This window comes from Xiphophorus couchianus, chromosome 3 (genome assembly GCF_001444195.1).
Source record: "Xiphophorus couchianus chromosome 3, X_couchianus-1.0, whole genome shotgun sequence".
Classification (NCBI taxonomy): domain Eukaryota; kingdom Metazoa; phylum Chordata; class Actinopteri; order Cyprinodontiformes; family Poeciliidae; genus Xiphophorus; species Xiphophorus couchianus.
Genome location: NC_040230.1, coordinates 3,323,511 through 3,350,442, shown reverse-complemented (window position 1 = coordinate 3,350,442; position 26,932 = coordinate 3,323,511). Strand labels below are relative to the sequence as shown.

At 39.6% G+C, this 26,932-nt stretch overlaps 1 protein-coding gene across 2 annotated transcripts; it reads right to left on the bottom strand.

Moving 5' to 3' along the window:
- Positions 1–383: 383 nt before the first annotated feature.
- On the bottom strand, positions 384–26,514 carry plekhf2 (pleckstrin homology domain containing, family F (with FYVE domain) member 2). Of its 2 annotated transcripts, none has more exons than XM_028012681.1 (2): positions 26,362–26,514; positions 384–4,605 (listed from the first exon to the last, which is right to left on the bottom strand). In XM_028012681.1, exon 2 carries the CDS (start codon positions 4,592–4,594, stop codon positions 3,860–3,862), a length of 735 nt encoding a protein of 244 aa, XP_027868482.1. In that variant the 5' UTR covers positions 4,595–4,605; positions 26,362–26,514; the 3' UTR covers positions 384–3,859. The 2 variants fall into 2 exon arrangements, with proteins under 2 accessions (XP_027868482.1, XP_027868481.1); XM_028012680.1 differs by having other exon boundaries at positions 384–4,608; positions 26,362–26,512.
- Positions 26,515–26,932: the final 418 nt, after the last annotated feature.

The following is a 26,932-nucleotide window of genomic DNA, read 5'->3' as shown; positions in this document are numbered from 1 at the left end:
TGACTGCAGTGGCATGCGGATCCCTAAAAAAATACAAAAAAGTTGTAAACAGTTTTCACTCACTTCTATTAGTTTTATTATAAAATACCCAAAAATGTTGTTGGTACATTTCAAGACCATGTTGCTCAGCTCTGATATTAATATTTAAAAGGGTTGGGTGTTTATCATTTTATCCAGAGTTAAAAAGAGAGGAAGGTCTAAAGAGCTGCAGGTTGCAGAGCGTTGATCATGCAGAACCTTCCAGATGTGGGTTCAGGGGAAATGCTCAACATTAATCAGAATATTACAAGAACACCTGGTTATTATCCTGATATTTATTTATAACCTTTGGGAGTTTTGACATTTTTCAGCACTGAAAAAATAAAACAAATAGACTATGGAGCTGAAGAAAATCCTTGTTTAATGTTTATTAATACAACTTTCTCCGTTCTCTTGGTGGCCCCCATCACAAGCTTTGTTTAAAATAAACCCTCCACAAAACAATAAAAATCAGGTTACTTGATCATTTGTGTACATGCGTCATTGTCATAATCAAAGCTGCAGCGTTTAAAACAAAAACAAACAAAGAAAATGGAGAGAACGCATCATAAATGTAATCAGAAACCTTTAATACATAATCAGTAAGAGGAGAGATTTTAACCGCGTTGTAAATGTGCGCCATCAGGAAGCATTTAGACGATCCCCTGCTGGATTTCTATTCTGTTGCACAGTCACTCAACTGTAAACTGGTAAATAACCTGTTTGTTTGCACTCAGGTAACCTAGTTACTCAGGTAATGGCTGGATGTGTGTGGGCGCTGCAGGGCAGCCAACGGATTTTTGCTCTGCTGTTTCATTTTGGAAGAATTTCTTTTCAACACTGATGCTTCAGCATCAAATAAACGTTTAATTTTTAATCAAACCTGTTGGACTTTGGTTGATCAAGCTGGCCAGGTTAGGATAAAACCCCTTAAACCTCTGAGTGTCGTGAATATAAACCAGTAAAATCCCGCAAATGCTGTCTGTAAATTGAGGATTAAATCATAAAGATTCCTACTTGGTGTGTTTTGTATGATAAGCATCTTTGAAAAAGCTCAAAGGAAGCAGAAAGAAAAAATAGCAGAGCACAGACAAATTCTGGTAATGATCAGGACTGCGCAACCTAAAACAAATCTGCACACATGTACAAAAATCATCAGGAACAAAAAAAAAAAAAAAGAGTCTGACAGGATGTTTCAGGAGCGACCCGGAGCAGAGTCCATGTGTCGGCTATTTAAGTGCAATCCACAGCAAACCTGAGGCCCGACTCGGTGCTTCTGGGTTCAGCACATCAGCCACAGCAACTATAAAGCACAGCTAGTTAGTGATCAACACCTGCTCATCCCTCCAATCACAGGTGCCCATTTAATCGGAGCAACACAAAAATTGCATCGATAAGACGAAAATAAGAAAATCCCTTTTTTCCTTCTGTTGCCGTAAGCGGTGTGTTTAATGCCGACTCAGTACAGACAAACAAAACTAAAAAAAACAACACATAGTGCTCAGTTTAAAACAAAAAATAATCATCTGAATTTAAAGCAAATAAAACTTTATATTCCCCGAACCGTTTCTAATCATAACTCAAATGAGTTTCATTCCAACAGCAGGCAGAAGAAATAATGATGGAAACACTGAAGACAACGACTAATTACAGTATAATTAATTCATCCTGACTCAGTTTAGCAAACAAAAATGTTCAAATATTACAAAACTCTATAGGAATTGATGTATTTATCAAGAAAGATGATACTGATGTGCAGCTTCGTTTCACAGCTGGCTGAAATGATTTTTAGTTAGGACGGATAAAGTGTTACTCAACCTGTGACACTTTCTGAGCTAATATCCTGCAGGTATAAAGATGTTTATGTCGTTTGTTTGCAATAAGCACTGCATCATCTTCAATACTATTATTTAGGAAGCAGCAAACACTGGTAAGAGTTTGATATTTTTGTTAATCTTGCATTTTAATGTTAATTTTTATTCATTTTTTGCAGAAATGTAGCAAGAAATCCTCTGACTCCTGCTTGCTTTTCAGCTTCAGCATCCATTTATTATAAAACATTCTCTTATTTTAAACTTCCTGTTAGAGGAATGAAACTCTCCAGAAGACTCTCTGAGAACTAATGACATGAACTCTTGTGCAGGCCGGGACAGGTAGTCCTGGTTCCACCCAGCCCTCTTTCACTTCCAGGTTCGGTCCCTGATCACATGACGGCGCCATGTGACTCTGGCCGCTCCTTGGAAAGTGCGACTGAGGGGAAGGAAGCGGAGTTCAGAGGATCGCTGTTTGTTTTCTGACTCATCTGACCTCAGATCAGCGGAGGGAGGAGAGACGGGCAGGAAGACGCAGCGCTGATTTCCTGACTTTCATTCCGGAACGCCTCAGATCACAGAGGAATTGCATATGTAAGCAGGAAAAAAACCCCTTCCTGATTATTGCAAGCTACTAGTTTTCATTCATTAATTAAAGTAAACAGACTACACAAACAGAGAGGGTTTATTCTCTTTAGAGCACTAAATTAAACATCTCAGGTCACTATTAGGTTTTTCTCACACTAAACAGAAATCAGACTAAATCTGTTCCATGCCTCTCTAATCAAAACACAAAAAGAAAAAGAAAATCCATCCAGGTGCAAAAGACACTTGAACGTTTGTTCCCGAAAAGCAATTTGCCAGCTAAGTAAAATCTGCAGCCATCGTCATGTTTTCCTTTTGTTTTCCACAGAACTCCACCCATGAGGTAATACTAGGTCCAAATTCCAGGAATTCCCAGGCGGGTGAGTTTCAGGAGGCTGATTGCAGCTCTGAAAACATGCAACCAACAACGGTGGATACGGGAACCAACTGGAACCGCAAAGAAGCAGGAAAATATTCAGGTCAAAATCCGATTTATGCAACATTTTACTGAGTTTTCTGTCTGGGAAACCTGAGGACTGTCTGCATAATTCTCTTGTCCATCCTCTGACTAACAAGGCACTGTGCCAGATTCTGACCAATCACAACACACTTCCTTTGATAATCTGCCTGGTGTTCAGGAGTTGACCCATCCTGGATGGGTGGGTTTTACCTTTTTGTTTTTTTTGCAGCTTTGTTTTATTTATGCATAAGCTCAGTTTGCTAGAAGGCACTACGTGAAGTACAGGCGGAGGCTGCAGTTAGTTTTGGGGACCTTAGCTGATTTGTCAAAAGCAACTGCATTAGTTCAACTAGAAAATCTCTACATTTAGCGTGGCATCTACATTTCATCAGATAAAAAACAGAAAAATCTATAATTATCTGAGGACAAATCTACAAAAAAAAAGTGTAGAGAAACTCCATAATCTGTTAGAAGAAAGGCCGACAGAGGCGTTAGGGGGGTAAGACTCTCCGTTTCCTGCTAATTATCGTCTTAGTTTAAGTTGTAGAAATGAAATAACAAGGAGCAACAGAAACTATTCAGGAGAAATTAAGTTGAGGGGACAGTGCAGGAGTAATATCTCGTTAGCACCTTTGTTTTGTAGTGAATTAGCCTAATTAGGAGGCATGAGAACAAGGTGAAGCTGTGATGCACAGTCTGACTTAATCCCAGAGTTCTGCTGGTCACCCAGTTACTTCCAGGTTTTCCTGATGATTTACTGTTTCAGAAACTTAATTTTTCCTGGAGAAAATCCATCATATAGGTTCATAGAAAGGAATCCTGAAAAACAAAACAAAACAAAACAAAACAAAAATCCTCTTCTTGGATCGAGATTCGATCAAAGAAACAAGAAAAATAAGGAAATAATTAGGTGATATCTTGAGAGGAAGAGTATATTCTCCTCAGTGGCGAGACAAGATGAGTCCTGTGGAGGTTTGGGCGTTCCTCAGTCACTGCTGTCGTCATCGTCGTCATCGTCCGACAGGGTGTTGTTGAAGTTGGCGCCCGATCGGCTCATGGACTCCGATTGCCGCCCGAGGCTTCCCGACAGCATCCTGTAGCAATGCTCGCACACGCGCACCGGCTTGGACGACTGGCTGGGAAGCAGGAACTTCTTCTCTGAGCAAGGCCCACAAACCACGTAGCCGCACTTCCTGCAGTGGTGGCGCCGGCTGACGGGCGTGAACTTCACCTTCTTGCAGCGCATGCACACGGTGGCCTCGGAGTCAGGCACCCAGACGGCGGCGTGCTCGCCGGTCGGGGATTTGCCACTCTTCTGCAGCAGCTCTCTCACACATTTCCCGATGTGGTTCATCCATTCGGACTTCTCCGTGGCGGTAGCGGCGTAGACGGCGAAGGACTTGGTGGGCGTCTTGATTAGCCAGCCGTTCCGCAGCTCGCCGTCGTCAGGCACCGTGTCGATGGTGACGCCCTCTAGAGGGATGATGTGCTGCTTGTTGTATTTCTTCTTCTGGATAACAATGTTGCCGTAGACCAGGATATCGTTGAAGAGGAAGAACTGGCGAGCTTTAGGCTTCTTGCGGCAGAGTTTGGTGAGGACGCCCTCTCCAATTAGCACGCGACCGGGGATGGCGAGGGGCTGGCCCGCGGCGCCAAAGCAGCTCTCCACCAATCCGATCCGCTTAGAGTTGGCCTCGCTGTTAGCAAGCCGGTCCACCATCTTCACCTCACCTGCTGGGGAAAGAAAACAAAGAAACAAACTAAATTTTCCAACCTTTACAATTATGTTGGTCTCTGTAGCTTCCTGTCTCTATGATTAGGGAGACTCAGGTCTCCCTAATCATAGAGACTCTGTTAAAAAGGACGATGTTCAAAACAATGTTCTATATTTTGTGAAAAAACACATTTATCAAAATTTTATACAGGCTAAATTACTGGCCAAATTGCCAAATTATCAGAGTCGTATCAAAACAGTGAGGAAGTTTGCTAGCATTAGCCTAGCCCCGCTCTTCAGTAATATTGCTGAAGAGCGGAAGGAAATATTATCAGAAGGAAAATGTAAATTTATTGAGACTGTAGTTATAACTATTTGGAAATAAGGTCTAACTGGCCACCGGTTTTATGGTGAACATCATAAGAGCTTTCTGAAACATCGTCTGGAGATTCATGGTGACACAGAACAGAACACAATCACACTAATGCAGATCACAATAAAATTTAATTTACATGTAAAAAGATTTCATTAACTTTTAACTTTTTTAACAAAACCAAGTAGTTTTGTAAAGTGCTAAAAAATGTATCATTTTTAAAATTTTTCTACTATTCTGTGGTACTGAAGCAATTGATCAGTTTTATAGAAATTTAAATCAGATTAACGTTATGATTTACATGTATTTTATTTATTCTTGAAACTAATGTTTTATATCCTGATATCCTGGCATGCATGTCTTTTTACATATTTGTCCTGTAGCAGCAACACATAAGCTGCATTCCACATTTTCTAAACAATGGTGAATCTTTGCTATTTAAAAACTCAACTAAACACACAGGGGGAAGCTCTAAGCATCCCAGTTGGCTCCATTTTTGCAGCTGTTCTGCTAATTTCTCTACCAGATTCTGAATGCAGATTTTGATTGCACAAACTGGATGCTGAAGAAAATCTTCTCAAAGTCCAGCAGATGGGAGAAATCTGTGCCATTAAACAACATTAACAGAAAAAAAACAAAAGGGTCAAATGACAAAATATGACTTTCTTTACTAAAGAATGCAATAACCTGTAAGATTATGTCAGAAGAAATAAACCTCTTACTTATTTCCACCTACTTAAAAAGATCTTTCATTTTTAATCAGGGGTGGGGGAGGTTGTGGTCTGATCTCCTCCATTTTCTTCCCCTGTAGAAAAATTAACGGAAGCTTTCTGCAGGCGGTAATTTTCTCTGACTCAAACAGCTCTGGTTTTTAACAACGCTACGCCATTTGCCGTGGATGTGATTTACATAAATACATGCACATATGGGAGCATTTTTCTCTAAATGCTTGCATATAAAAGCTGTGTGAGAGCTTACAGATTATTCGCTGATTTTCGGAGCAGGTCTGCCTTTGAATCGAGTTTGGAAATTAGTGCCAATTCTCTCACCATTCAGCAACTGCAGATACTTTTGGATCTGATCCACTTTGTCTTCACTGATGAAAAAGTTAACGTGATTAAAAAAAAACTACAACACTTAAATGTTTCCTTAGATAATTTTTTACCACTTTCCTTCATAAGAACCTGGATATAATTGTACTGAATTATGATTAGAATCAAATTGCTCAGTATGTAATCAGATTTAAATTTAAATACATGATGAGATTAAATTGAAATTAAGTGGAATAATTTGAACTCCATTTGGACATTACTGCATATAAATTTAACCTGTTTGTAGTTTTTTGCTACATTTATTTTGATATGAGACGTGAATAAACTCAATTTAATGAATTTAATTAACAACCAGACCACCTAATTCAACCTTTTGTTATTGCTAAGATATGTCATAAATACATATTTTCTTTTCTTATAAAAGATATGTTATGTATATTAAATGGTTGCTTCTGAAATGCCCAGTTTTTGAAACTTTTACAATAAAACTCCATGAAAAACAAGAATAAAACACTGAAGTGTTGCATTTTCTGCTATGACCTAACTGGAAACTCAGCACAACTGCTGGATTCTTCTTCAATAAAGCACAATGGAGCATTGTCAAGGTCAAAGGTCAGCAGCAATAGTAATGAAAGGGTGATTGCTCTCCGTCTCTCCGGCAAGTCTGGAGGGTTGAGTGCAGACTGATAATGCCAGTAAACACAAGTATAAGATTCAGTTCTGGATAAGTTTAAAGATTTTCATTTATCTTTGCTATGGATATATTTTTTTCTTTTCATGCATTTTGTTTCCAGCATTCTGCATTCAGCTTGAGTAAAACTATCAATAAAGAGCAGCAGGACTTAAAGCCGTAGTCTGTTCAACCTCCTGTAGAACGGACAGATATTAGAGTCCAAAAAAAAAAAGGTACAACCTTTAAAATATCAAAGACAACAAAAGCATCTGATTTGTACCCAAGAAGTCAACAAATGCAATGGATAAAAGAAGAAGAAGAAGTCTCCAAATGCACTTTGCACTCCATGCTGAGGATCAATCGGCAGACAGAGACGGTTCAGAGCAGCAGGAGGACAGAGAGAGCGGTTTAGGTCCAACAGAGCTCAATGCTTCCCTCAGGACTCAGCAGGTCAAGAAGGAAAACTTAAATGCACAAAACAAAAAATCTGAATTAGATCAAATAGTTCCCAAGTCTCAGTGGGATTCAAAATAAGCAAATGTTTACAGACAGCTCTGAGCTGGGAACTTCAAAGGTTATTATAACTTAATAGGATTTAATTAACGGTGCTAAATTGAGTCAACTGGTCTAAACGAGGTCATTTCTAAGGTAATTGGTTTGAAAAACCAATTACATCTTTAATTTTTCAATTATCTCACTGCTATCAGTGTTTGACATTGTTATGGTAAGATGGAATAAAATAGTTGTTTACTGGTGGACTACTTTGAAAAAAAAAAAAAGCAAAATATATACATTTTGCTTCAATAAATAAATAAAATTTTAAAAATACATTTTTCAATTTATAATTACCGTACATGAACAAGTTTAATGGGCTTGACAAGCACTTGCAAAGCAATATTTACTATGTTAACATCTTAATAGCATTGTAATGAAATTGACTCTGACATTGGCTTTCTATGCAGCTTGAGCTCCTTACAGTATGTTGGACTTCTATGAATTACTGCATGAAAACAGCAACAGCTTAAGAATATTGGTTTGGGGAGTTTTCACACCTGATAGTCCAGTAGATTTTCTTTGACTGGGGACCAAAATTGCAACATTTGTAAAATTTTCAGCTGGTGTGGTTCTCTTTCAAACTGTATCAAACGTACCAAACCCTTTGAAAAATCCGTCCCCCTCCTCACCTGTGGTGGCGCTCCACCGAGAACAACTGAAACAAACAACGTGAAAACCTCTGAAGAAGATACTGAGTGGAACTTCCTTCTTCAGAAAATGTAAAAAAAATAGAGTTGCATCAGATTTTAACAATTGGTCAAAAGACCATTTCCAGACACGCGTGTTTGTTTGGGTTGCATTTAACCAGCATGCCTTGGGCTATAATCTACTTTGGAAGCAGTCTCCACTTGGCATTCAGTACGCATTCACACAGCACTGGAGTTCAATTCAAACGAAACAAGACATAAGGTTTTTAGGAGGACTAGAGTTTGCATTATTGGAAATGCGATTGCGCAGTAGTAGTTAGTTTGTACAGTAGTACAAACTAAGTTTGATTAAAGCGGACTAAACAGGGTTGGTGTGAATGACAGCCAGTCGTCCTGATGCATGCACTGACTTTTGATTTCCACTTATTTGTTAAAAGCTGGGTCGGCTGCTCCTGAACAAACAACAAAACTGTAACACAAATTAATGTGCTGGTGTAAACGTATTTCCTCCCTGCCCTTTAAAAACCTCCAGAAGTAGAAACTATGCTAATTAGCCAGCAAATGCCAGAACAGCTTGGGCCGACTCCACAGTGATCTGCACACTAATAACCCAAAGTGAGCAAGTGATCTGCCTTAAAAGCCTTGGAGAGGACAGTGGTGCTGCTGACACATCAAGCCTGATAGCAAGGGCTGGCTGCCCAGCGCCAGGCAACCAGCTCCCAACCGCAGAGAGCAGAGGCCACAAAGAGCAGGAGCCTCCAGGGAGGAAGAGTGCCATAAATACAGAGTGGAGTCTCCCAAAGCAGTAATCAAAGCAAGGCAGAGGAGAGTAAAAGGTAGAAGATAATACATCAGGAAAAATAAAGCTTTTGGTGCTGAGTAGTGATGATGACAGAGAAGACACACAAGATTAGTTTAAAAAAAATCTAAAAAAACTGAAATGTAAAGGAGAGGACAGATAAATATTGGATGGGGCAGTCTTATGTAAATGTGCAATTTGCAGTTTGACAAAATAAATATTTTTTCTACTGTTCATACTGTTTAAAATTAATATTTAAACAAAGGATTTGAGAAAAACAAACAAGTTTTCTCAGGTTGTCTTCAACTTTCTCATATAATTTAAGCAATAATCAAAACTAAAAATAAAGAAAAAACTAAAATCAGTATGTTACAATTTAGGCTACATTAATATACTGAAATTTGATTTACTGAAACCAGATTTACTTCAACTGGTTTTTTCTGATGCAAAATTATGACACCAAGTCCGATAAAAAAAAAAAAGTCAAAATTGGGCCGATCAAACTGCCATAAAAAAGTTGGACACGGTTCGCTTTTGGTGAAGAAAGAAAAACTAATTAAATAGAACAGTATCTATGCAATTATTTTTACTCAAAAGCCAACTGCGGTGGAGTCAAATCTGCTTTTACTTATTTTAATAACCATGCTAAGCAAAACGAGACTTTTAAAAAAAACAGCTATTAATGTTAAAAATAAACCAAATTTTCAGTTTTCTTCTCAAATAAAAAATCAACACAAAATTCTAATGAAGTGCCTTTATTTTAATGAGGCAAACATTTCAGTCACATTTTAAGTTTTGGATCTACAATGTTTTTAATACATACCTGTAAAAAATATATACTTTATTGATGTTTAGTTAATTAAAAATTATTTAAAACAGTGACAGAAAAAACATATCGTTTTCAATTTATCTTCAAAAATCTTGTTTTACTTTGATACAATACATGTATACAACGCGCCAGCTTTACTTTATAACCTGCAGTAGTTTAAAGATGAAGAATTTGTTGGCTTTGGGAGAATGATTATATTAGTGAGGATTAAATATGTTGACATAGTTTATAATAACATGTAATTGTACTTAACACATGTTCAAATGCTTCCCAAACATTTCTACTCTAAACTAAGTTTAACAGCTTTAATGATTTAACGCACTATACTGATAAGAATCCCCTCAATGAGTGTCGAAGTGGTGGACACAGGAGATAACCTTCACAGCCACGAGCAATTATTTATTTGCATTACGTTGGGACTTGGTGTCGGTTTCCTGCCTTTAGCCAGCTGGAGAGAGGAGGCAGGCGTGGATGTACCAACACCGCCGTCTGTAAAGCTACAAGTTACCAGCTGCTGCATCATTTGAGAACATAAATACATTGATTACCCATCGGTGGCCAACTGGACAGATAGATGTAGCTCATACTCTGGTAGACTGAAGCAAAACAGCACTGCAACTCAAGCTGTTCATTTTATAATCGTTTATATTTCATTTTTGAAATGCTTACTGAGCAGGTGCACATCATTTAACTCAATATTTCAGATTTAGACATCCCTTGTTATTAATTTCAGCTAATATTTTCACAGAACCTCAACAGTTTTCAGGAAACTGATTTTAAAAAGTGCAAAACTAGAGCACAATTATTTTCCAATCTGGGTTTTTAGTGGTTTAACTGTGGGACAAATTTATTTCTATTTTTATTTTTGTGGTAATTAGTTACAAAAGCAGAATAGGTTTTGTAATTAATTTATCAAGAGCACTGTTCTCTCTCTCTCTCTTGGTTTCCAAAATAATGCATCAATCCCAGAGGGAAATTAATGTTGTAACTCCCATCATACAAGTTTTGTTAAAGAGTTTTTGTAGATGCTAATGGCTGTTGGCAAGACAGATTATCTGTAGCAGCCTGTATTACTGTCGTTCTAATTTAGCCTCTGACTGAGGTCTTTAGTGAACAGGATGTTCAGATTGTCTGTAATTTTTGTGATTTCATAAAAAAATTATTCTTTGCACAATAAGATCCAGATGTTCCAGAGGTTTGTGATTGAAACAAACAGTGTATAATTTATTTTTTAATTATAGGTTTTTCTGACAGTAGTGTCCTTTATTTGCACCATATCAGACAGGAAATCGGTAGACAGAGAAGGAGGAAGACATGCAGAAAAGGTAACAGATTCGAGAATCCAAAATAACAGACTAGATAATGGACTGCAAGGAGTTTAAAGTTAGCAAATTTGTTCCATGCGGTCTGATGACAGAGCTGGCATTACTAAACACAACCAGGGAAGAGAATAGCTACTTTACAATTTTTTCAGACCATGTAAATAAAAAAATAAAACTTAATGACCCATAACATCATTGTTCATAATTACTACATTGCCTGTGGTTCCTTGTTCTGTTGAGAATTCTCATTAGGAAAGTTGAAGGGAGACTCAGTTACTCTCTTCTTCCTATTTAACACATCTATAAATACAGTCTCTGCAGACCTTTGGCTTGTTATGAGGACAACTCATTGTAGCAAAGCAAACACACTAATTGTACTTTCATGTAAATGGTTTTCTTTCAGCAACATGGTGGGGAGGAGAACAGATGATAAAACTACTTCTCTCTGCTGAGAATTTATTGAAGATTCAAAGTTGCTTGTACAAGGAGTAAGATGAACACAATACCCCAAAGACAGAGCCACAATCATTAAGTTTTACACAAAGAATGATGTGAAACAAAATTACAATGAATGCTTGTAAAAAAAAAAAAAGGCAGGGGGAATGTGTAGCTTAGCCTTTAGATCCCCCTTTAAGGGGATTAAAACTTTTTTTTTCCCCGTCTCGTGCTGTGCTGACAAACCCCACCAAATTTACCCCACCAAAAATCTCAACACATCAATGATCTTTTCATATATATCCATAGACGCATTAACCTGATTTAAGTGCGGACAGAGCTTGTTGCAGAGGTCGTTAGCCAACTTGGTCTGACTTAGTTTAGAGTTAAGAGGGAGAAAACAAAACTTAACTATTCTGTATTTTGCACAAACCTTTAGAGAAGTGGAAATTATGTGCGACTAGTAGTAAAAACAAGGGAAGCACCTAACATTTTAGACATATTTGTTGGGAAAACAAAGGATCCATTTGTAATATCATCAAATATAGTTAAGGTTTATCAAATCCCAAACTTTGCCTTGAAGAATCTGTAATTGGTGTACAGCAGTTGAGTCCAGTTTGACCCCTTCTTACATATAAATGAATTTTAACAAACCTACTTTCAGTACAGAAATATTCACTCAGGTTCGATCATTAAAGTATTGTAGATGTTGAACTGGGTGGGTTCAAATTGAGTCCTACCTCAATAAAAACTGCAACGTAGTTACTTCAGATTCAGATTTATTCAAGTCCCAAATGGGCAATTAATGTTACAGCAAGTTATAAAAACAACAAAGTGTACCAAAAAGACATCAAATATAAATCTATACATAAGAAGAGTACATCAATGTATGTGAGTAATAAATGGTACAAATAACAACACAAGTCAACAAACAGTCAGGTACGAGGTACGAGTCTTACCATTAAAAAGAGAAATTGCTATAGGAACAAAGGAGTGCTAAGGAGTGCACCTGTTACTTTTCATACCGAGAAGTCTGAGCCGGACGCCTGAAGGCAGAAACTGGAACCCAGTGTGTAAAGGATGAGAGCTGTCAGCAAGAATGGCACTAGCTTTCCTGATGATCTGTAAGTGTTCATTGTTCAACTCCTAAGATCTTATTATGTATATGTATTACTCTGCTAAGTGCATTTTTTGACCCAATACTAAGAATTCCAAACCAACAGAGAGAAAAGATAAGAACAGATTCAATTTATGATCTATAAAACAAGATAAATATTGACTTATCAACCTGAAACTACGTGTTTTCTTAGATAAAGCACTCTTTGATGGCCCTTTTTTGCAGACACTCTGAGTGCCAAGTAAATTTTAACTTATTATCCAAAATAGTCCCTTTAATGTAGCACCCACATGAAATTTTGTCAGGCATACTTTAGACCGTAGTATCGGTCACCTGCTATAAATAACCATGCAGTACGTCAGTTCAAAGTAATGTTGTACAGGCAATCTTCAGGAAAATTTCCCCAACATTTGCAGAGCAATATTATCCGCGTCGGGTTATAAGATCTATAGTTTTCAATAAAAGTCAAGTTTCAGCAGCAACAACTAGGAGCAGAATAGGTGTAGAACTACATGCTGGAATATTATGCTCATAAAATTGCTCCTCCATAGATTAAATTTCATCTACTGGAATTGATTTAGACTTTTATGAGTCTGAAATAAAATCTCATAAACGTACCACAGGGGGAATACCACAGCTCTATTTTAACAGGAAAAACCTTGACATGGTAAAGTCAAGAGAGGCACTTCAATCAGGCAGCTCTTTAGGAAAATTGGTTTGACAAATAATACATCTGAGAGGTTTGCAAAAGTAAAGCTAAACCATCCATCTTTGGAAAATGTAAATGTCAAGGACTCTTCTTGATAACCTGAACTTAAACCTACAGTGTTACCCAACTGGAAGAAAAAGGGAGGCAATGAGTCACACAGAGAGAGAGATCATGGGAAATCACGTTTACGTCCGTCGGCGTCATGATTTTAAATGACTTATTGTGTGAACAAGTTTATTCACGTGCGATTTTAATTGCATTTCTTATTTAATGGAAACACCGCAATTGTTTTCAACATTAGCAGAATATCATTTGTAGCAGAAACAAAGCTATTGTCATCTACAGCTTTTAAATGAGCTGCTAGCTACTTTGGTATTAAACCCCAAACTCATAATAAAGATAAGCAAAACATTGGAGAATTAGTACTATTTCCATCCATCCATCCATCCATCTTCTTCCGCTTATCCGAGGTCGGGTCGCGGGGGTAGCAGCTTCAGAAGGGAGGCCCAGACTTCCCTCTCCCCAACCACTTCTTCCAGCTCCTCCGGGGGAATCCCGAGGCGTTCCCAGGCCAGCCGAGAGACATAGTCCCTCCAGCGTGTCCTGGGTCTTCCCCGGGGCCTCCTCCCGGTGGGACGTGCCCGGAACACCTCACCAGGGAGGCGTCCAGAAGGCATCCTGACCAGATGCCCAAGCCACCTCAACTGGCTCCTCTCGATGTGAAGGAGCAGCGGCTCTACTCTGAGTCCCTCCCGGATGACTGAGCTTCTCACCCTATCTCTAAGGGAGAGCCCAGCCACCCTACGGAGAAAACCCATTTCGGCCGCTTGTATCCGCGATCTCGTTCTTTCGGTCATGACCCAAAGCTCATGACCATAGACGAGGGTGGGAACGTAGATCGACCGGTAAATCGAGAGCTTCGCTTTTTGGCTCAGCTCTCTCTTCACCACGACGGACCGGTACAGCGCCCGCTTGACAGCAGACGCTGCGCCAATCCGCCTGTCGATCTCCCGCTCCCTTCTTCCCCCATTCGTGAACAAGATCCCGAGATACTTAAACTCCTCCACTTGGGGCAGGACACCCCCCCTGACCCGGAGAAGGCACTCTACCCTTTTCCGGCTCAAGACCATGGCCTCGGATTTGGAGGCACTGATCCCCATCCCGGCCGCTTCACACTCGGCTGCGAACCGATCCAGCGAGAGCTGCAGATCACGATCTGATGAAGCCAAAAGGACCACATCGTCTGCGAAAAGCAGAGATGAGATCCTGAGGCCACCAAATCGGATCCCCTCAACACCTTGGCTGCGCCTAGAAATTCTGTCCATGAAAGTGATGAACAGAATCGGTGACAAAGGGCAGCCCTGGCGGAGTCCAACTCTCACCGGAAACGAGCCCGACTTACTGCCGGCAATGCGGACCAGACTCTGACACCGGTCATACAGGGACCTGACAGCCCGTATCAAAGGGCCCGGTACCCCATACTCCCGGAGAACCCCCCACAGGGCTCCCCAAGGGACACGGTCGAACGCCTTCTCCAAGTCCACAAAACACATGTAGACTGGTTGGGCGAACTCCCATGCACCCTCCAGGACCCTGCTGAGGGTGTAGAGCTGGTCCAGTGTTCCACGACCAGGACGAAAACCACACTGCTCTTCCTGAATCCGAGGTTCGACTATCCGACGGACCCTCCTCTCCAGGACCCCTGAATAGACCTTGCCAGGGAGGCTTAAGAGTGTGACCCCTCTATAATTGGAGCACACCCTCCGGTCCCCCTTTTTGAACAGGGGGACCACCACCCCAGTCTGCCAATCCAGGGGAACTGCCCCCGATGTCCATGCGATATTGCAGAGTCGCGTCAACCAACACAACCCTACAACATCCAGAGCCTTAAGGAACTCCGGGCGGATCTCATCCACCCCCGGGGCCTTGCCACCGAGGAGCTTTTTAACCACCTCGGCGACCTCGCCCCCAGAGATTGGAGAGCCCAACCCAGAGTCCCCAGGCTCCGCTTCCTCAGTGGAAGGCATGTTGGTGGGATTGAGGAGGTCTTCGAAGTACTCTGCCCACCGGCCCACAACGTCCCGAGTAGAGGTCAGCAGCACACCATCCCCACTATAAACAGTGTTGGTGCTGCACCGCTTCCCCCCCCTGAGACGCCGGATGGTGGACCAGAATCGCCTCGAAGCCGTGCGGAAGTCTTTCTCCATGGCCTCTCCAAACTCCTCCCACACCCGAGTTTTTGCCTCAGCAACCGCCCGAGCCGCATGCCGCTTCGCCCGCCGGTACCCATCAGCTGCTTCCGGAGTCCCACAGGCCAAAAAGGCTCGATAGGACTCCTTCTTCAGCCTGACGGCATCCCTCACCGAAGGTGTCCACCAACGGGTTCGAGGGTTGCCGCCGCGACAGGCACCGACAACCTTGCGGCCACAGCTCCGATCGGCCGCCTCGACAATGGAGGCACGGAACACGGTCCACTCAGACTCCATGTCCCCCACCTCCCCCGGGACGTGTTCGAAGTTTTGCCGGAGATGGGAGTTAAAGCTCCGTCTCACAGGGGATTCCGCCAGACGTTCCCAGCAGACCCTCACAACACGTTTGGGCCTGCCAGGTCTGACCGGCTTTCGCCCCCGCCACCGGAGCCAACTCACCACCAGGTAGTGGTCAGTGGACAGCTCCGCACCTCTCTTCACCCGAGTGTCCAAGACATACGGCCGCAGATCCGATGAAACGATGACAAAGTCGATCATCGAACTGCGGCCTAGGGTGTCCTGGTGCCAAGTGCACATATGGACACCCTTATGCTTGAACATGGTGTTCGTTATGGACAATCCATGGCGAGCACAGAAGTCCAGCAACAGAACACCGCTCGAGTTCAGGTCGGGTGGGCCGTTCCTCCCAACCACGCCCCTCCAGGTCTCACTGTCGTTGCCCACGTGAGCGTTGAAGTCCCCCAGCAGAACAAGGGAGTCCCCAGGAGGAGCACTCTCCAGTACCCCCTCTAAGGACTCCAAAAAGGGTGGGTAATCTGAACTGTCGTTCGGCCCGTAAGCACAAACGACAGTCAGAACCCGTCCCCCCACCCGTAGGCGGAGGGATCCTACCCTCTCGTTCACCGGAGTAAACCCCAACGTACAGGCGCCGAGATGGGGAGCAACAAGTATGCCCACTCCTGCCCGACGTCTCTCTCCCTGGGCAACTCCAGAGTGGAAGTATGTCCAGCCCCTCTCAAGGAGACTGGTTCCAGAACCAGAGCCATGCGTCGAGGTGAGACCGACTATTTCTAGCCGGAACCTCTCGACCTCACGCACTAGCTCCTGCTCCTTCCCCACCAGAGAGGTGACATTCCACGTCCCAAGAGCCAGTTTCTGCAACCGAGGATCGGACCGCCAGGGTCCCCTCCCTTGGCCGCCACCCATCACACAGTGCACCCGACCCCTTTGGCCCCTCCCACGGGTGGTGGGCCCATGGGAGGGGGGGCCCATGTTTCCTCTTCGGGCTGAGCCCGGCCGGGCTCCATGGGTAAAAGCCCGGCCACCAGACGCTCACCATCGTGCCCCCCCTCCAGGCCTGGCTCCAGAGTGGGGCCCCGGTGACCCGCGTCCGGGCGAGGGAACACCAAGTCCAATGTTTTTACTCATCATTGGGGTCTTCGGGCTGCACTTTGTCTGGTCCCTCACCTAGGACCTGTCTGCCTTGGGTGACCCTACCAGGGGCATGAAGCCCCAGACAGCATAGCTCCTAGGATCATTGGGGCACTCAAACCCCTCCACCACGATAAGGTGGCAGCCCATGGAGGCTATTTTATTCTTCAAAATGGAATTCCCATTCCTGTAGCTATTCTGACTATTCAGACGAGGATACACAGTGTTTGTAGAGGATCGTCTCCTTCAGGACGGCGTTATTAGCCAGTCTGACCTGAACATGGAGCCCTCCTGCTCTGTCAACAACATCCCGTCATGTCTATAAAAAGGATTACACAAGCACAGGGCAGAGTGGGAATGAACCCAGGATAAAAGGATTTGAAGCTAATCTACTGCAAGAGTTGATGCTGTGAAAACAAGAGTCGCTGCAGCTGCCAGGAAACTATCCTTGAAAGTACGTCTGACAGGTTAAGGTGCATTCAAGCCTGTCGCAATAAGCAATAAAACAATTAGTCACAGAATAAATTAACATGTGAGCTTTTTGTGAGCTTGATAATCACAAAAGTCCTAACTTGCAATATTATGTCATCATACTACTTACAAAAGGTCTCAAAATAACAATATTATCATTTATCGTAATAATTTCTGGGACAAGTTGTTGTCCACCACGGCCTGTAGGCCTCGGTGCATCTACAACACATTACAAGAAGCACTTTTTGTGCAAGTTTCTGTTTTTATTCTTTTTTTTACAAGACTTAATTTTGATCAAACAAACTAAGCATTTATAGATTCTAGTCAATATTTAACACAATAAATTACGCTGTGCCAGCTATAATGAATTCTGCAGCACATTTATTCGTCTAGCAGTATCAGCTCTTCATCTCAAAATATTCATTAATATATTTTCTATAAGCAGAGTGGTCTGCAGACTGATTTCTATTTCTTAAAATTGGGCCATTGTTGAAACAAACAATAAATTGACAAGAATTAAGCCTTTCTAGTAGCATAGTGGGTTTTTTAGTAGCGTGAAAGGGTAGATTTTCAGCATTGAGGAAGCATTTCATCTCATGAAAAGTTAAATTTAGTTCTGACAAGCTATTTGGAAACTGTAGCAGGAAAACTTCAAATTGAAGAGCAAACTAAATCTAATAACACACAGGAACAGGAAAATGTCACATTTTCCCCTTGTATTTATGCAAACCTAAGAACCATTACCATTCTTTTTCTTTCCACTATTACAGGAGGGGAAATGTTAAAATCAGGTCAAAACCACTGCGTCCGATCACGTGCTGTTGCCTCAAACAGCTCAAAGTGAAAGAATAAAAATCCAAAGTCTCAAGCACATATGAGGAAAACAACATATTTAAAGACCACACAGCACATAATTAGTAGTTCAGAGAAGGAATCAAAAGAACCACTGGTTTCTAAATAAAAAGAAAAAGTCATCTTCAGTCATCTTCAGGACATCCTCCTCTAACCAGCATCCTAAATCTAACTCTTTCACTTTAAGATCAGCCACTCTCTGACTTTCACCAGACATGATAAAACACGCAAGGTAAAAGTCAAAGTTGTGAAACATTGCATCAGAAAGAAAATATCGGCAAATTTTCACCAATGAGCAATAACTTGCTTAAGGTGATGTTAGATTTACATTTTATACTTAATCTTCAATAATTTATTTAACAATCTGCCTTACTGAAAAAAATTTACCTAACTATTCATCTTACTTTTCTTTTATTACCAGGTAAACTGGAACTTATTTCTTGTTTAATACTTAAAAATTACAGCTTAGTGGCTAGATCAGATCATCATCTAAGAAAATTATAACACTTTAACTTTTAAGTTGTCAACAATAGTCGGATTAGGTACTCTGAGGAAACTGCAATCGGACAGCAAACCGTTAAAAATCTGTCTGATGTCTTTATAGTTGGCAGAAAATCAGGTTTTTACCAACAACTCCTGCAGGTTGAGGCAGATTTAAAACAAGGCGAGGAGTTTAAGAAACCAATTAGCTAAGAGCGTGTGTAAACGTGTCAATAATGGTGGATATCAGCAAACTGTTAGATGCTACTACGTCCACTTTAACACATTTTCCAAATGAAGTGCATCATAAATTATTAAAGTGTAATTTATAAATTCTGATCACAGGTCCAGCTTAAACTCATACTAAAAGTCAATGAAATGTAATAACTCATAACATCTGAGTATCTTCAAAGTTGTGGAAGCTGTGAGCAGGAAGAACCTCCAGTAGCAGTCAGTTTTCAGCATCTGAAGAGGCCTCTGACTGAACACTGTTGCTGTATGACATGCTAACACCTTAACATCGGAGCAGCAGAGATGATATTCCACAGTAACATGTCCTGGGTGAAACCATCATTTGTTGCTAATCCACCTCATTTGCTTTTGCCACTCCTCTTTAAACTTCCTCCTTTTCTCTCTGCTATTTGTCTCCTTTTAATCCTCTGGGATTTGGAGTCATAGTTCAGATGTTATTTAAGCTTCTGAGATGCTAATCGGGTGTGAGAAAAATAATAAATAAATACCTTGTTGCCGTGGTTATGCAACCAGTAGCGTATCTTTCTGCTATTTTTAATCTCTAGTCCACAGATCATATAAACCAGCCACTTCCAGGACAGTTGTCTTCTCCATAAATGGAAGTTAAATAATTAGCAGCACATATGTTTAAAATATGATCTACTTAAATTCAGAAATACCTAACATACAGTGGAACAATGTTTTTTTTTCCTACCTTGCTGCCAGGGTGGTCAGACATCTTTACTTTTATAATTTCATTCTTTGCTAAACAACATGATGCAAAACCCTTGAAAAAACAGATGACAAAATTGCAGCTCATGGGATTAGATACTTATATATAACCTATTAGAATAAAGGAGAGCCATAAACACTGTTAAAAAAAAAAAAGAAAAAGAGAGAGAGAGAGAGCTGTTATTCAGCAAACAACATTTCAAGTTAATTTCTGTTCCAGAATAGTTTTTTCCAAAAATTCTTTTTTGCTCAAAATTACATTCGAACTTTTAATACTTTTTCATTCATATTATCTCAAGTATAACAGATTAATCATTTGACATACCTACAGTGAACTTGAACCATTTATCCTTAATAAGGGAATCCAACTGAAATAAATTCAGCTGCCTCAAGAAAAACTCTAATTACTTTCAGGTTGTTTTTATTGCAGCTACAAAACAGTCCAACAGCAGTTTGTAAATGCATTAAAACCAATAGGGTCCATTTTACCTGATGTGCAGAGTTGAAACTAGACAAGTAAAAGCGAAAAGAATAAATCATAGTCTATTTTTGACAGCAGGACTGTCAAAAATACAGTGCTGCTGTCTATTTGTGCTAATAATCTAATGTTAGTAGATTATTCAGATCTACTAACATTAGATATAATTTATTCTTCACTCTTTCTTAAAAGAAAATAAATCAATAAAATTTTAAATGTTCTTTGCCTGTTTGGATCATGACAAATATAAATCTGTTTCATCAGTTATAGGTTATTAGTTCACTGTTTTGTGCCCTAAACTCAAATGCACAAAATTCAGAACTTGTACAAAGATCAAACTTGTTAAACATAAAGTAATGTTTCACTCACAGCATACTACACATTTAGAAAGTTTGATTTTTTTATTACATTAAATATTTAACCTCAGCAAATACTTATTAAAGAAAATTAAACCTACATGATGAAACAAAAGATGATGATGAAATATTACAGGAAACTTTCATCGTTCACTAGCAAGTAGAATTAGCTTCATCTTATGCAAATGTTAGTTTCTGATGGATTTTTTATGCCACAGATGAATACATTTTCACTTTTTTCAGACAAAGACTCATTTCCTGAAGTAGAAATTTTTAATTACAGGAAATTTGTTTCTCAGCTGAGTACAAAGCTTACAAAGCAACTGTAACTTGCTGCCGTTTACTTAAATAAATCAGAACTTACATCAAACTTGAAGACAGAGTATTTCCTGTGGTAAAACGCTCTTATCTCAAATTATCTTTCTCATAACTTTAGTAAAGTCGACAGTAATTTTAGCAAGTATGGATGCTTATTTGTTTAAAATACATTGGACTCCTGATATTCGGAACCACAGCCACCCATTAAAGCTTAAATCTGCAAATACTTGAGACCTTCTAAAAATAAAGGTTACACCTACCTATTTTGATAGTTTAAACACTAAATATACCATAATATGTAATAATAAGCATAATGTAAACCGTCGTAGTGGTAAAACAAAAGCTAATATCTATAATCGTCCTTTTCTCTGCTTTAGGGAGGTACAGGAAATCATGGTTACTGTAATTAAAAGTATAGAAAGAACAGTTTATGGGTGTCAATTATACTCATCCTATCCATCAAGTAATCAGCTTGTTTACTTGTGACAAGCAGGAAGTGACACGGTCCGTTTATGGACATACGTAATCTGCATCTATTTATAAACCAAGACATGTTGGATTATCTTCCAAGGGGTTGGATTACCCAGGAAAGCAGAAGAGTTTCTGTTCTGGTAAGGTGAACAGAAAAAAGTACACAAATAAAAAAAACATGGCAGATGGGAATGTTGACTCGTCTAACAGTGTAGTTTGCTTCAACCTGTCAGGTCTGGCAGAACTAGTTAAACCAGTAAAGGATGTAAAGATCAGGGTGACTTGCCAGCAGTAAACTCAATGTCTATTCATAGTGTTTTTCTAGGAAATAAATGTCTATTCAACATATAAAGTGGATTTTTAATAAGTTTGTAACTAGTTAGTGACTGAGCTGGCCCTGGGGAGAAACAGCAAAGAGTAAGTCTCTCAGTAATCAGTCTGAGAGTAATTTCCCTCCGAGGCATTTGCTTTCAGTAGATTAAGGAAGTACATAGTGACAATACCCAAAGACACATGACTCTTCAGAAACTTGCCATTTCCTAAGCATGTGTAAAAGCAGAATTGGTCACAAAGCAGAGGATGGGGTTTTCATTCTTTAACTTAAGATTAAAAGTTGTTGCTTCATTTTTACAGCTCATCTTTAATGCATCACTTTAGCTTTAGAAAAAATATACTTATTTTAAATTAAAGAGATGTAAAATTGTCATGATTACTAAGAACGTTTCAGTTATATAAATAACTCAGCCCAAGATCCTGGCGTTCAAATAATAGTAGTCAGTTTTACAATAAATTAGAGTCCCTGAACTCGTTACTTAGCCCAGAAGAACTTCTCCTCAGATGACCAGCTTACACTAAAGCAGGTCACAGTTATTTCCTGTATATGACTTGATACATGTAAATTTAACATTTCTAAAAATAGAGTTTTCATATTAGTTCATTTAGGCCCAGTCCAAACAACCACAAATAACTTCAGTATCACTTATCTGAGTGCAAAATGCTTTTTGGGTGACAGAAACTGAGACTTTTAAAAGTGCTTCTCTAAAACGCTGCCTCGTTTCTGCATACTTCATGTAAAGAACATGTGTAGCAAACCACTATTTTTAAATTTTCTTTATGCAAGCCAAAATTTACTGTACGTCCAAATTCTTCTCACTACTAAAAGAAACCGATAAATAATGTAAAAACTTTAAGCGAATCCCCAACATCTTCAGAATGCTCAGTCCTCGTTTGACCTGGCTTGGTTGTTTTAACATCTGTCGGGATTTCTGGGATCTGTAACCGACTCAGTATTTTAAAAAGCATGGGGGAGGGGATTCTCTGTTTTAAAGATATCCACAGTAATGCAGCTGAGGCTTTATGTAAAGCAATGCAGTGTTTGAGTCTTCCCCTATTACTACAGGAGAAAAAATAGCTAGAATTATGTAATCATCAACCAAATCTAATATAAGAACTGAAACCACGGCACCTCTGATCACATTTTGTCTTAATGCTAAATGGAAACACGAAAGTTTATTATTTTATAGGCTATGTTAAAATTAAACTATCTATCTATCTATCTATCTATCTATCTATCTATCTATCTATCTATCTAGTACACAAATCTAGATAGATAGATAGATAGATAGATAGATAGATAGATCTATCTATAGATATGTGAGAATTTTATTTCTTACATGAAAGAAAATTCTCACATATCTATAGATAGATAGATAGAGCTATCTATCTATAGATATGTGAGAATTTTCTCTCACATGAAAGAAAATTCTTTCATGTGAAAATGTTCTATCTATCTATCTATCTGTCTATTTAGACAGATAGATAGATAGATAGATAGAACTACAAATAATAGCTACAAACAACAAATACTAACAGAGTCTTAAGGACCACAACCACCTGATAAAACGTTTAACTATATATTTTAATAGTTCAAACACCACATATTCTTCAGTGTGCATTAATACGTACAGTGAAAACGTCTAAGCACAGAAGCTAACATTCACAGTCTTCCTTATCGCCAATCTCCCAAAATAAAGGATTTATCAGTGCATCCTGAGTTACACTTCTAAACTAGTTTCTACTTTTAGTGGAGCTGAATTCATGGTGTCTAATAAATATTCAGAAACCAGATTTTCAAAGTCAGAAATACAAAAAGAATGAACTACCAATTCGAGCTTTGAAAGCAAAAGGGCTGCTGAGTAGGGATGCACCAGTCTTAAAATTTAGGCTGATCGTAATGTTGCTGTTATGACAGACATTAGCTACATTATATATATTTTATTATCCTTTTGACACCTTGAAGAAAAAAAAAACACAACGCTGACTTCACCACTCCTTCCCTGCGTTAGCTAAACTCCCCACAATCCCGCGCTACATTAGATACATCATTGTCACCTGACCAAACCAATACCACTTCCCCTCCAGATACGAACATTAACAAAATGGAAATAAATACGGGTTGTTAATAATCGGCCCAGTTTTATTCATCCGACGATACAATTTTTTTTTTAAATTACTCATATCGGTTTTACTTCACTGGTTTTAGTCCTGATATATTGTGCATCCCTAATGCAGAACATTAACAACTTAGCTAAATTTGCCACGACAAACTTATCATTAGCACTTCTAACAGTCTGTATCTCTCTAAACCAGTGGAACAGACAGCACTGTACAACACTGCAGAAAATAGAGAAAATTGCTATTATTGACAGCTTGTGTCAGCAAATCCCACTCTAACTCGCAGCTGGAATGCTCTAAAGCTAAGGACGTGGTTCCCACATCTGAACTTTGTCTTCCAGGAGGAACTTATTACCTACAAAAAGGTCAAATACCAGCTATGTGCCTTTTTGTCAGAGTTTGTGACCGCAGCATAATGGTTTAGACACACTCAGCCTAACAGAAATCCCCTGCACAAGTAAAACACACTGCATGATTATAATGTTGAGGTTGGAGAGACCTGCCTAACCCCCACAGATTTCTAATACCTGTGGAACATTAGATACAGGCATCTCACATTTTAAGTACAAGATATTATCTCACAAACCATTTCCTGAGCAAATTTCCCCCACCTGAGGTTTTCAGCTCAAGTAACAAGATTACCAAATATTATACTTGAAGTTCAACTTCCTACCCGGATCCACTACAACTCTGTCCATGCCAGGCTGCCACCAAAAAGCCTGAAATACATAGAGTCTCCATTATAATATGAGACAAAGCTCCATGATCACTTGATGAATCTCCCCCCTGATCTTTGCCCTTTCTTCACTCCTTATACGGCAGTCAGTCAACTCTTCATGGCCGACTTCGCTCTGCAAACAGGAATAAAACTTCACACCAGACACAGCATGTGAGAATTTTTTTTAACTTCAGCTTCAACTTAAGCCAGTAGTTTTTATTGGCTGAAGTATAGTACTAATACTCTAATAATGGTAAGATAAAGGGGGTATATCTGATTTTCTGCTTGAGTGTATTCCACAGTTTAACATTCAGATACTGAGTTGATATCAATTCGAAAGAAAAAAGATAAAATTTTGATTTCCTGAAACCAGCAGAACAACATACCGCTAATTTAAATTAACCACTAGCTGCTTTTGCAATGTTTCTAAGGTTAATTTGTGAGTCAGCAGAGGCTAAAACAGCAGGTGAAATTTATTTTCATAGTTTTGGAAAGCGATGAATAACAAATCGAATCACTATTGCCATCTTAACATAAATTGTGCAATATTGCAGTAATACCCTTCTTTAGGACACCAGTCTCATAAACTAGTGTGATAATGTCTCTAAACTGCACACAGTAACTGCATTTAAACATATTTATGAAATGTATTGACATTTATTCATATTCTCATTGAACAAACAGTGGAGTAAATAGTAAGACAACAATATGGACAGTTTGCATTTTCTTTAAACATCATTAATTGGAATTTAAACTAACAACGATAAATCAAAATTTGTAACAATAAATATATTACAATAAACAATATGATCAGTAAGAAATGAGTAAGAATGATGCATAGTTTCACATCAGAGTCTACAAAAACCCTAAAAACGTTTACAGACCTACAACAAAAAAAGAAAAAGTCGCTTTTTGGAATAGCTAGAGGTTTGAATGCTTTCTACAAAGTTGCTAAGTAGTACAGCATTATGATGAAAGAGTAATGAAGTAAACATGTTTTAATCATAAACTATAAAGCCATCATAATATTCAGCAGCATTAGTTTCCTTTTACCATGCAAGACTACTTTGAGTGTAACACTGACACCTTTCAAAGTGGGAGGTGAAATGTACCATTTATAAACTGCTTTTTAAATATGATGAGTTTAAAAAGAAGAAGAAGAAAAAAGAGCGCCTTGTTTGGAAATTTCCAAAACTGTAATCCGAAAGTTATTTCTTAGATGGAATCAGAAAATCTTGTCTTAAACTAAAAGCCACATTGCTGTAAATAGCTAATGATCTCATTACTACTGATTACATATGAATGAACTTTGACTCTCCCTGCACCAACTCCAGCATTTTAAAGAACAGATAATAGTAATGGAGAATGTAGAACAATGCAATCCTTCTCCACTCCCAAACTGACTCAGAAGAAGTGAAGACATGATAAAGTTCCCTTTTTGTGGTAGCAAAAAAGTTTCACATAACCTCTAAACTTTGTAATAATGATACTGGATTTCTGACTGATTTACCGGCTGACCTTACAGATTACTGAAGTAGGCCGGAGACATTTCCAAAGATTTTCCTGCTATGGAAAGCATTTAGCAATAAAATCTCAAGATATATTTTATTACATTCGGAAAGGTCTTTGGCCTGAGGAGAGTTTCTATTCAGCTCTGCCCTTGAATGAGCGAGTAATAGTAATCTCTGGACCCACCAGCTCACCACAAGAAGTTATCACGACTTCCCACGACACAACCCTCAGTTTAAGTTACTTTCCAAGCCACAAAGTTGGGTAAAGCGGTGTCAGTTGTCAGCATTAGCAGGCTAGCTCAGATGTTAGCTTCCGAACGCCTCGGATATTTCGCTTTTTAACCGAGGCAAACTTTTTCTTTTCGTATGGTTCGACCACAAAAAAGAAACTGGTTTCATAACCCCCTGAATATTTCTTTGAAACCACGAAGCGGATTTTTAGAGACATGAATGGTGGGGGGGAAAGTAGCCCAAAACCCACAGAACGAGCATTGGCCAATCAGTAAAGTGTCAACAGAGACAACTTTTACGCCAAAAATAAGTACATACCCGACGGTAGCTCCTGGGGTGCGGTAACTTTTGCGGTGGCTCGATGTTTAGCTGTACTCCAGGCAATATCCGTAAAGGAGCGCGTCTCCCTGAAAAAGTGCCCACCGTGTCCGCAGACACCGACAGCAGCTGGAAACTCTGCGCTCAAGATAAAACAACAACATGGCAGCGCCGCGCCGCGTTCACGGCCCACCGGACTGGTGGGAAATGCGAATAACACCTGTGATAAGAATGTGCTGGAACTGCACCTCACTGACCCCAGTTGTGATTTACATGCTTTATTTTACTATTTAAAATGGCTCTAAATAGTAAAACAAACAAACAAAAATCTTTTAAAGGGGGAAATTGGTGTGAACTTCCTTATAATTATGTAATGAAGTTTAACCAAACTCTCAAATTACATGTGTTACATTATAATTACATCATAGGAAAGATATGCTGTTAAATTGCTGTTAAATATTGCTGTTAAATATTGCTCAGTATTTTTCCTTAATGTTGTAATACAAACATCCTTTGTTTCAGGGCCTTTGCGTATGGTATAACAGCAGCACTACGGCTCAAAGGAAAGCTC